Source organism: Maylandia zebra, linkage group LG23 (assembly GCF_041146795.1).
Source record: "Maylandia zebra isolate NMK-2024a linkage group LG23, Mzebra_GT3a, whole genome shotgun sequence".
Taxonomy (NCBI): Eukaryota; Metazoa; Chordata; class Actinopteri; order Cichliformes; family Cichlidae; genus Maylandia; species Maylandia zebra.
The window spans coordinates 25,221,103-25,233,798 of record NC_135188.1 but is presented as its reverse complement, the minus strand read 5'-3'; the positions used below and the strand labels follow the sequence as shown (position 1 = coordinate 25,233,798).

General features: G+C 40.0%; 1 protein-coding gene across 2 annotated transcripts in view; it reads left to right on the top strand.

The window, feature by feature from the left end:
- The window catches only part of LOC101486445 (uncharacterized), a 35,330-nt gene extending 34,260 nt beyond the window's left edge, over window positions 1-1,070 (top strand). For both annotated transcript variants that reach the window (XM_024798778.2, XM_024798779.2), the window contains 2 exons: window positions 9-251; window positions 328-1,070. In XM_024798778.2, coding sequence (XP_024654546.2) covers window positions 9-251; window positions 328-474 — 390 coding nt within the window. In that variant the 3' untranslated portion in view covers window positions 475-1,070. The remainder of the gene's footprint in view (window positions 1-8; window positions 252-327) is intronic.
- Window positions 1,071-12,696: the final 11,626 nt, after the last annotated feature.

The following is a 12,696-nucleotide window of genomic DNA, read 5'->3' as shown; positions in this document are numbered from 1 at the left end:
GATTTCAGTTCCGCTACGGCAACAAGGAGGAACAACCAAACGCGGTGGCCGTGCAGCTGAAGTTGCTACAGCTTTTGTCCAAAGAGTCGCACCAGAACGTCACCTACCACTGCAGGAACAGCGTTGCTTACAACGACGAGAACAGTGGGGATCTGAAGAAAGCACTGGTCCTCAGAGCCTTCAATGGTCAAGAACTGAGAGCCCAAGGCTCCAACCGGCTACGATATACTGTCATTGAGGACGGCTGCTCGGTGAGTCTTCGATAGAATGCCTAAATTAGTTTTTCCTGGAAAATACACTGACTGATGTTTCTGTTGTTGTCCTTAGAAATCAAATGGCGCATGGGGTCGGACGGTGATTGAGTACAGGACTCAAACTTCAACCAGGCTGCCTATCATGGACTTGGCCCCCATGGACATCGGACAAGCTGATCAGGAGTTTGGCCTGGACATCGGCCCTGTGTGCTTCTCATAAAACAAGAATCCCCAGCACAGGGTTGACTGAAACTGAGTAACATCATCATCAGGGATTATACGGAACAGGACAGGGAAGGGGGGACTTCTTTTTCTGGGAGAAAGACGAAGGCCAGATGTTTCACAGAAGTTGCTGAAGCACAGCGAACGAGAGCTTCGCAACCGCTAGGATATAATTTATTCACCTCGTCGATAAATTCACCGAACTCTAGACAAGTTCTCTGCAGTTTAGATGGAATGTAACCTTGCATGAACTGTGGAAAAGTCTTTGCAGACGAGTTAACATAAGAAGTGAAGGTTTACAGTGAATAAAAGCATTCAAACCTTTTCATTTTTATGGCTTTTTTTTTCAGTACATGCACATCCAAAGGCCAGGATAGAGAGACAGAGAGAGAGAGAGTTAACAGTAGTTTTTAATTTTCATTGAAAAGTATGTTTGAACTAAATTATTAAGTTTTGTGCAGAAACTCATTTAGCGGAAACCATTTGTATCTCCTTTTTAACACGACTGTAAATGCGAGGAATGACTGTAAATGGCAAATTATTTGTTTATTGTTGACTATGGATGTTTGAATAAAATGTCTTTCTTTGGACTGACTCTGCTCCTCCTCAAAACCAAAGCGAGAAAAGGTGAATAAACGTTCATTTTGATTGAAATTATGCAGGGTCACGAGTGCCAAAATGAAATTAATACATATATTAGATTATTAATCAATTTTAATTAATTCATTTGAACTAGAAGTGATTAATTAAATATGTTAATACTTAATATCAATTTATTTCATTTACAACATTTGATACAGTTATTTAATTACAATTTTAATAAATAATTACATTTAATGAATTGCTTGTATATTTAGTTAATTTATTTTGGCCCTCATGGCCCTCCATTCTACCCAACTCAAAAACCCACTATCTCACCACTAGAGGGAGCCAGTGCTTTAGATTTCAACATCTGAGCACAACAACCCAGGTGGCTTGGGTAAATAAATGCTGATGATTTTGTTTTATAGATCCTCCATTATATAAATATATATTTAAAAAAAATTACAAATCCAATATAAGTGTATACTTATTAATCTGACTAAATATTTTTCCAATGGCAACACTTTTTAAAAAAAGACAGCCGGAAAGAGAGGGAGCGGGAAGGCGTCCTTACAGGAAGAAAAAGCCAAAGGTCAGGCAGCATATGTTTCTGGGTCGACCTCTCCTCTCCTCGCTTGCTGAAAGACGTGACACTCTCGCCATTTCCTGCTGCCCGAGCTCGCTGCACATCTGTCGAGGTGGTCATTTTTAGTCGGGCCCTGCTATTTTCATTTGAAGTGTGGAAAGTTGTACGGAGCCAGATTGACAAGTGTGGCTATGCACACGTTTCCATCAGTTTGCTGCAAAGAACCTTTGCTGTAAATGCAGCTCGAGTTTATCCACTTTGCACCTTAGATGTACGTTATTTCTGCAAGTAAAATTCAGCAGGAGTAATTTAACAAATGAATCCCTCACTGCTTTACAAATCAAAGACATGAACAACTCTTATTCATTTATTGTACCGTTTTTAAGACCACGTTGAGCATATTACCTCATTGCAATGAGCTTATATCTTATATGTTTATACATATTCTTAAAATATGTAAATAAAGATCATTTTTATTTGCATTTAATTGATTTTCTTAAAATATCAAGAATGGCTATGCTGTGTATCTGTCACTGGTGGGTTTTATCCTGCCTGTCATGCTAATGCAGGAGCTAAAACTTAAGGACTGAGTATGCATATAAGAGCATGTGGTCTGCATGTAGTCTGTGCATTTCTGACAATCTGACAAACCAAAATTTATGTTTCTCCATTTGCATACCTTTATTCATCTCTGATTTGCTCCCTTGGGTCATGCTGGCCAGGAGACTGGTCAACAACCAGCTGTCACTGAGTAAAATTGGTTGCAATTCAATTTGTTTCAATTCATTTTTACTTATAGCACCAAATCACAACAGCAGTCACCACATGGCGCTTTGTATTGTAAAGACGCTACAAAAACATAGAGGAAACCCCACCAATAAAAAACCCAGCTATGAGAAAGCACTTGGTGACAGTGGGAAGGAAAAACTCCTTTTTAACAGGAAGAAACATCCAGCAGAAAAAGGCTCAGGGAGGGACGGCCTTCTTCGGTTGGAGTGGGGAGTTACTGGCTGTTAGCACATTACCTGTAGAGAATAGCGTCTTAAAAAATTATATTTTGTGTCATGAAACAGTTTCTATGAGCATGCAGATGTGAACATAGAGACACTGTCAGCATGCAGGGTTTGGAAATTTAAGCTTTGGACTTAACTTTTGGCTGATGGCACTAAATAAAAAGTGAAGCTAGGAGGGTGTGATAGATGTTTGAATATTATAACTAAGGCAAATCAGTATAACATGAAAACAATTCATGTCTATCACCCTGATGGAGCGCTAAATGAGCACTGTATGAATGCATATCAATAGTGTTATTATTATAAACGGGCATGTGGAAGTGCTTGTCCCCAGAAACTGTGCAGTCTTCTGCTAATCTCAGAGAGGAAGTCATTCCTCATCTCCTGAGGAAACACTGCACATGAGCACCAAGGCTCCTTCTCCTCTTTCCACGCCCTCCCGCTCACATGCATGTTTACATTTTGGGGTTTTCTCTGCAAGGCTTTCTGTGCCTGCTTCACCGAAACGACGGCCGCTGCAGTCTGCGACCCTGAGATGACTTGGCAGTGGCGCCCAGATCCTGACTGGGGTGTCCTCTTGTTCGCTGAGGAGCCTCGATGAGATTTCCCAGCTACACCTTTTCCTTCCTGTGCACCCTCCAACCCCACCTCACTGACGCCCCTCTAAAAAACACTTAAAGCACACTGGGAAAGGAGCATGAGAAAGGATCCAGCCTCTGGCGTGAGTTATTCTCACTGGCGTGAAAACTCTGGGCTGACAACAAAATTCTCACCATTGAAGGACGGCGTTCAGTTTTCTCTGTCAACAACAATTTGTTGGATATCCAGGGAATATGTTTTCTTGGTATTTCTTCTATAGCCTTAGCTTAATCTCATCTTTATTTCTTTTACAACTTCCCTCTGGTTTTTAAACACCTCCCACTGCTAATATCACTTTAATTGACACATTGTTGCCTACAAGGGAAATATTGTATTGAAAAAGTGATGTTAAAAAAATCCTCTGAACAATGGTTTTATAGCCAGAGATTGGATGTTAATCATATTACAGACAAAAACAGCAGAACTGATTTAAAACCAAAGTATTTTGAATGCAGCCTCATTTTCCAGACCCTACGGTTTGGTGGTAGTGGACAAAGTTTCCCTTCAGGGCTCCAGGAAGTCCCCTGTGAAACAATAGTGAGTGTTGACTTGTGATTTTTTTAGTGGCAGTTTGGTGAAGCAGCCAAAGCACCCCAATGGACACATTGGAGAGTATGTGAGTTTCAGCATGATCAAGAACTGGAAAAACTAGAGACTGAAGCACCAACCGTCATGGCTGCTGACTCTTTTCTGGGTTATGAGTCCTACACATACTGCAAAACTCTATTGGAGGTCTCCCCCAGATGGGACTCAAACCCATACCCCCTGGTTTATGAGGCCAGGGGTGAGTTGTGCCAGTTTTTACTTAAAGTGACTTTAAAGAGAGGCCATGAAAGTAATGCTTCCACCTTTCAGGATGTTGTGCATCCCTGGGAATAATCACTTTGGATGTGAAATATAGCATTTAAGAAATATAGCTTTCTGAAAAAAAGGTGGTCTTGCAGCACAACTTGCCCCCATTGTGGGGTAAGTTGTGCCTTTGAAGAGAATGACTTGAATTGTGCCACTGATTATTAAAGTAAAACAGTATATTTTGATCTCAGAAATTGTAATGCTCTATAAAAGCTAGACAAATTCAACACAAAATTACTTATCTAAGGTTTATTTAAAGTTATTTCACAACGTCAGAGGCCAGTTTTATACAAGTCAATTGTGCCATATGAGCACATCAAAGTCAGTTTTATTAAACAAGGCCTAGTGTCACATGAACACATGTTCAGAACAAAATGAAACTCAAATGAAGACGAAATTAACTGCAATTCTCTTCACAGATCTGGTCTATTTCATAACATCCCACATGTTGATGCTACCCACTGCTCCCCTCTGGCTGTGGGTAGTTTTTTATGCACATCTTCTCTAGGGAAGACTCCGTCATCATTTTCTTTCAAAGTGAAAATGAGCACCAGTGTCGACACCATCAACCGTCTCAACCAAAGACTTGATTGGCCGGTCCAGATCTTTTATATCCTTTTATAGCCTTGTTTCTTTTCCATCTACCTTGTCCTTTACATGTATCGTTTTAACGTCATCCTGAATACGTTCATCTTCCTCGCCACCTGACGAATGGACTTCCCTTTCTCCACTTCATTCACTCTAAAGGAGTGGAAGCCCTGCCTGTCCTCCTTATTATAAGTTCGTTGCATTATGGTCTATTTCTATTTTTGGCCTGAAATTAAGAATGTCACTGTGAAAAACTGTAAAAATACAACCTACAATTACAATAAAAGAATATGTTTAAAATATTTATAATTTGGGGGAGTTGTGCCACTGGCCAAACTTAACCCAGGCCCCTTAGCACAAATCATGCCAACCCCAACATTTTGAAAAAAAAAGAAAAAAAAAAAAGCATGGCGTATAGACTCATAGTGTAGCTTAGCAAAGGACTAGAAAATTTGGGAAGTGTTTTCAAACTTGTCTATAACTGTTCAGACAAAAAAATCAGAGAACCTTGATTGTAGAAATTTTACAGTTTTTAAGTGAGCTTATTTCTCATGCAGTGAGGCTCTCTTCTTTGCAGGATGAGTAAAATGGCTGACTCTTCAAAAATGTACTGCCACTTGATCAGTTTCTTCTATGGCTTCCTAGAAAAAAGGGGTGGCACAAATTACCCCACTTTCCCCTACTGAGCAGAGGTCTCGAGCCACATCTTATTTCTTCAAGAAGTCAGACTTTCTTTCATTTTTAAAAGTGCTGTTGAGCAATATTTCTCCAGGCTTTTTGAACGTCTTTCAATGTGTTTCTTTGTACATTTGCTGCTTTTCCACTCTGACCATTTAGGGAGAAATGTTTTCGTTGGTTAAGCCCATTTAACACAATATATGACTCATTCAATCATAAAACAAAGTTCCTAACTCAAGAGATGAAACAGTGTTGTGTCTGCACATAAGAGCTAAGACTCAGTGTGTCCTTAAAAAAGATTTGAGGAAACTGGACAACACAAGTTCAAGGCCTAAAAAACAGAAATGGTCTCACTGGAAAGGCGGCTGTAAAGAAGCCTTCTTAAGAAGGGAAACAGGGAGAAAAGGCCCAAGTATAAAAATTACACAAGAACAGGACTGAAAATCAATGACAACAGGTCTGATAGGTTGATGAATTGGAAAGGTCTGGTTAAAATCCGCGCCAATATGTTTTTGTATGCTATATTTAAAAGATGATGGAGGCTGTGTCATAGTTTTGAGGCTGAATTTTCAACCAATGGTGTTGGAGATCGTGTCAAAAATAATGGAATACGACCTGGAAAGCCCGGAGAACTATTCCTAAAGAAATGAGGGTTGAGTCAACATTTTTGCACAGTACTGTATGTTACAGTAACGACTCCAACTATCAGCTGTACTTCCCTTTGTTCTCATTTTGGCTAAAGTGCGCTTTTTTTTAGTTGTTGTTGTGGTTTTCATGACAGCTTAAAAAAAGCCAGCTGTGTTGTAAAACTCTTTAGGGAAAGCAAACCTTTTTTTTGTTTTGGTTTTTTTTTGCATCAACACTTTCATTCACATGACTAAAACGTCTTTTCTTTTTAAGCAGTTAATGCTGTGACGGCCTTTAACTTCCAGCTGAAGGTCAACAGTGGTGTTTTTCAACACCCCTGTGCCGTAAATCCACAAATCCGCCTTTTAATTGATTTAACTGATTAGATATTTTCCAGGAGAAACTCACTCATATGGTGTGACAGGAAACATTAAGAATAGATTGTAAACCTAAACCGTGGGAACTCACTGACATCACAAAATTTCAATCAGATCATAATCTAAATGGTACTCTTAAATCTGTATACAGTACTTTCTAAAAGTATGATTTTATCTGGGTTATTGTTTAAGATCATGTATTGTACATGCCAGAGCTCCAGGCTGGTGTTTTTTCTGTTTTGTTTTGTTTTTAATCTCTTTTTGAGGTGGTATTTAAAGTCAAACGTCTCACATACACACAAAAGGCCAGTCACTTTTATGGATTCTGCCCCTAACACACCCCTCCTCCTCCAGCTGTGATGGTAGCTGATCAAAGGGGAAATGGGCCGCTATAGAATCCCACCTTTTCCCAGATCCTGGGAGGAGCCTGCGCCTGGTGGCAAAGAGAAGAACAATGGCAGGAAACTAGGAGAGGAGCTAGGGAGTTCCTGTTGGCAAGATGATCCCGAAGACGAGAGTGATGGCACGCCTCGTACAAGTGGACACTGGCCCGCTGCCCTGAGCAGGAGGAACTGTGCTCTTTAAAACTAGAATAAGGTTATTGTTTGAGATGTTTTCAAGAGTTTGATTCAAAATAACTGATGTTTGCAAAGAGGGATGTCTTAGATGTCCTGCTGCAAAATGTAAAACAACAAAAAACAAACTGAATATCAGAACACAATTGTTTGCAAGGTAAACAAATGGTAGATGTTATACTATGGTTCATTTAGACTAGCATCAAGCAGGGCTGAACCTAACCCAAGGGGTACTGCTGCAGTGGGTGGAGGTAGATGGAAAGATTAGCTCAACTATTACAGTTAGAGAATTACGTGGATCTTAAGTTAAATCTAAAGTTAAGGAGTTCAATTGAACAGATAAGGAATAATTAGGTGACTTTTTTCATGTTTTCAATGTTTTGATACTAGTGTCCGAACAGATTGCAACATAAAAAACTGTTGCGTGATTTGCCTCCAGTAATCTAAAGACTGATTTCCATCTATAGTATTGTCTAAAGGATTAACGAAACACATGCAAAAACAGAGTCTGTAAAATTCTAATAAACTTGAAAGGCAACATTTGGTGTGACCACCTTTATTCTTCAGCAGTCTGAACTCTCTTAGGCAGCCTTCTTTTCATGTCTTTAAGTCGTCTTCAGGAATAGTTCTCCAGGCTTCTTGAAGGACATTCAAAGCTCTTCTTTGGATGTTTCTGCCTTTTGTTCTGTTCTCTGTCAACATGATCCCACACTGCTTCAATGATGTTGAGGTCCGGGCTCTGGGGAGGCCAATCCATGACTGATAGTGCTCCACTGTATGTTTTTATATAAAAGTATGAATTCACTGCATTGGCAGTGAGTTTGGGATCATTGTCATGCTGAAAATGAAGCTGCTGCCAATTAGATGCTTTCCAGATGGTGTTACACGGTGGATCAAAATCTGAAATTTGACAAGATCTCCAACACCGCTGACTGAAATCCATTGATTTGAACAAAGAATCCTGTTTTCAGATTTTTTTGTCCTCTACTTGTTCAGTTACCTCAATTTTTAAGGACACATTGCACACCACACTGATATGCAAAGCTTTCAGCTATTATCTCTCTGGGAATCACCTTGTTGGTGGAAAAATACTATTTTATGTCAAACTGAGTAATCTTTGGCATTTTTCACAGATTCAACTAAAGAAATGGAAACAAATGTGTTTTTGTGACAGGCTGCTCGTAACAAATTTCCTTAAGTCAGAATTTAAACTAGTTTTGCTAGGTTGTCTGTTAAATGTCTTTTTGTGCTTGAAGGATTCATAAGTCAGTGTTACGTGGCTTAACAAACAAAAAAATTCTTTTGAAAATGGTCAGGTACAAGGCCTGGACTGAAAAATGAGTAAAAAAGCAGTTATGTCCAAAGAAAACCTTGACAGGCCTTCAGAAAGCTTGGAGAAACATTGCTTAAGATTACTTTTTAAAAAGTGGCAAGAAAGTCTGTCTTTCTCCAAAATATAAAGAAATGAGGGTTGGCTCGAGACTTTTGCACAGCACCTGTGATTTATTTTAGCTGAGCTCACTTTTGGATTTTACTTTGAAATAAAATTATTAAGCTGACTAGTTTGACACCTGTCTGGTTATATGTGCCCTACTGCAAACATGATAAAAATGCCTCACCCTACAGCAACAGAGTATTAAAGAATATTTTTCCTCCAAGATAATGGCTCGAACGTCATACAGCTGCAGAGGACAAAAAGAAAAACAAAAAATGAAACAGCTCAGTAGGATTAATTAATACTGCCTTAAGAAATACAGTATTCTGTCATGGGTCCTAGCTACACCCCTGGCTGGCTAGAACTCGGGAAATGAACTCTCCACATGATATATTCACACATTTGATCGTGACATTCCTTTTGGAGCCTCTAAAGTCGACAACGAAGTGTTGACATCACGCTGTGATGAGTCGCTTAGATAATTCATGACCTTGCAGCGGTCTGAGAGGGCCGTGCAGCAAGCGGCAGACTTCCTGTGGTCCCACCCAGGCCCGGGTCACATCCACACGGCCGGGGCCACATCGCTCACCCCAACCCTTGTGCTGTACACCCTCCACGCCCTCAAGCACAGCCAAGAACTCATTCCATTGTTCTCAGGAGTGAAACATCCCCATGCACAAGTGGCCAGAACAGCACGCCATGGGCCAGATGTGCGTATGGTATGTGTATGAACAGGGCAAAGCATTGTTTTCAACAAATACAAAAAAAAACCTAAGAGAAGTTTCTAATGAAGTGCAGTTACTGGAAATTGTTTCAGCTTATTGTTTCAAGCTTGAGTCATTCTTCCATGAAAAAAATTAACTAATTCTCGCTATTTTAACCTACTGCAAAATGTGCATGGCATGATGCACAGTATGTTCACCGGTGGTTGGTATCATCACATTTTCGGCACCAGTCAAACCACGCCAGAAGTGACAGAACACCTTCTTCCCGCATTTCTGAGCTCATTCAGACCTCTTCAGCATTCCTAACATACCGCCCACGATGCTAGTAAGGTAGATCTCACCGTGTCTTTTTTATCAGAGGGATTTTCCAATCATACACCACACTCATGACAAATGGGAAGCGGGGAGTTTCCTCTTTCAGGAGAGAAAAAATCCATTTGACTGACCCAGAAACTCAGATGATAAACTATTAACTTACTTCAACTGCATGACGGGCTTATTGGCATTTCTATTCACTTGTTTTAGTGTCTGTTAATTGTTTTTAGTGCAGTATATGATCACTTATATCATACAGAGCGTAATGCAGTATTATGAATTGAGCCATCAACCATTTAATGCAGTGGTTCTGAACCCTTTGGCACATGGCACATCCCATTTCAGAAGCTCAGAAATGGTTTCTTAAAGTCATGTCTTTAATCAAAAGAAAAGAAATCCAGCACAGAAGAGGTTGGGTGGCCATTCTTAAGGAAGGAAAACTGAGAAAATGCTGAGGTATGAAAATTACACAAACTGGACTGAAAATCAGTGACAACGGATCTGATGGACTGAAGCTGCATGTCTTTGGACGGTGGGAGGAAGCCGGAGTACCCGGAGAGAACCCACGCAAACACGGGGAGAACATGCAAACTCCACACAGAAAGACCCCAGCCTGATGTTGGAATTGAACTCAGGACCTTCTTGCTGTGCGGCAACAGTGCTAACCACCATGCCACCGTGCTGCCTTGATTGAATTCTCATTCTAATAATTAACAATAATTACTGAGGAGGTCAGGAGCGAGTTACAACAGTAAAACATAGTGTGCTTTAAATACACTTTAAAACACAGTGGCCGCTGTGGCATGGTTTGAGGCTGCATTTCAGTCAGTGATGTTGGGGATTTTGTCAAAACTGATGAATAATGAACACAGAAAAGTACCTCCAGATTTTGATCCACCATCTGGAAAGCATCTGATTGACAACAGCTTCATTTTCAGCATGACGATGACCCCAAACTCACTGCCAATGCAGTAAAATCATACTTGCATATAAAAACACACAGTGGAGCACTATCAGTCATGGATCGGCCTCCCCAGAGCCCGGACCTCAACATTATTGAAGCAGTGTGGGATCATGTTGACAGAGAACAGAACAAAAGGCAGAAACATCCAAAGAAGAGCTTTGAATGTCCTTCAAGAAGCCTGGAGAACTATTCCTGAAGACTACTTAAAGAAATTATCTATGTTTGCTAAGCCAGCTAGCTAGTATAATGTTATTTAAATAAAGACACATCTGGCTCCAAAAAACTCAGTGTTTTATCATCTAGTGGTTGCTTTTTCTTTTTTTTCTTTTTTTAACCAAAGTGCTAAGAAAAGCTAGTGGATAAAGATGCAGTGTGATTAAAATGATTCTGAATTATTCATTATTAATAATTATTTGAATTATCATATGTTTATTCTCAGTAAGATTTAAAGACATGTTTCTTCTCACATTACAGAGCAAAGCCAGCATTGCATGGTTTACTGATAACTGAAGGTCCTAGTAGTCGTACAGCAACTTAATTGGTGATTGCTTTGCCCAGTGATGCAGTGATGCAGAGATACAGTTATGATTAAACATTTACATCCACTCATCATGGGCATGAACATCATGGTAATTTTAGACTTTTAATGATTTGAACTGCTGACCCAGAGCATGATGCTACCACCACCAGCTGGTACATTTTTCTTAGGTCTGAAAGCCTCGCCTTTACTCCAAACATACCTCTTGTCAGTGTGACTCAATTTGTCAGTCTTTGTCTCTTCTGACCATAGAACGTTTTGGCTTGTCTATGAGGGCATCTGCAAATTTCAGTCGAGCTTGAAGGTGTCGGCTTTGGAGCAGGGGTTACTTTCTTGGTCGGCACCCTCTCAGTCCATGATGATGTGAAATTTTCTTCATGTTTTCACTGAAGACAATTCAGACTTGAGCCTTGGTGGTCCCTAGATTTTTCCTCTCATCTAAGGATGGAAACTTGGGTCTTCTTCCAGAATTGTCTAAACTGATGATCTTTGAATCTGCAGTTGTTTAGAAATGGCTCCATGAGACCTTCCTAACTTGTCAAATCTACAATTCTCCTTTTTAGATCTTCACTGATTTCCTTGGACTTTCTGATTGTTCTGAGTATTTATCAATACAATAAATGTTGTTGAAAAATCCTTCATAGAGAAAGTACCAATTGTAGTCACTAATGAGACATTACCAGGCCTTAACCTTGTCAAGTAAAAAATAATCGTAGAATCTTCATTACCACCAAAGATTTAGTTGAATGTCTATAATTGAGATTGTATGTAAACTTCAGGCATCCAGTCTTGTTTTTTAAAGTCATTAAATGTGAATGCTCTACAGTCATTCTACTCTGAAAAAGGAACAGTTCAAAGAAATCATTAAAAACCCCAAATTAACATCACATTCACGCCCAAGATGAGTGGTTGTAAACTTGTCTACATCCCACACAGTCCAAGCCCTAATTTAAATCTCCACCTTAAGGCCTCAACTGTCACACACGTAATTGATGTCAGCTGTGTGTGAAGCAATAGTGCTTAACTGTGCTTGATGGTTTGAAATGCTGTGAACAGGAATGAGACCGCACTTTGTGTCAAATGCCTTGGCGTTACTTTGACGGTCTCAAAGCATGTTTCACACTATCATGGATTTGTGACGTTTACTTTGCTTAAGACGACCTAAGGACTACCTTCCTCATTTGAACATCAGCTAACAGTAACAGATGTTCTGCATTTTTATACCAGTCTATCCGTAACCACAGGAAATTACTGCAGATCAGTGCATCAGCTACACTGAATTAAATCTACTTGTGACGATGCCAATATGAGACAGATTTATGTGACGATTTCTGCCACATCTGCAGGATTGCCGCCAAACATGAGCGCACATGTGTCTCTGTTAAGTCACGTCCTGTGGAAATGGCCTTGACAAATTCACAGAACTGCTACTGACTGCTGGAAACCCGGGGACAAAAACATGCATTAAAGTTTCAGTGAAGGCATGAGGAAGTTAAAGCAGTAAACAAGTGTTAGTCATGAGGCTGAGGAAGTGCTCGCTACCAGCACACAAGAGCCGACGGATCAGGAGTTCAATGGCAATGTATTCTTAGAAACAGGAAGCCTGCAATGCATCCAGTGGCCTGATTCTCATTGAAGTAAATAGAGATGGGTGCAGCTTATCCAGTGGTGCTGTGATGGGTAAACAGGAAAAACAGATCTTTACTGATCTTGCGCTGATGTTTTT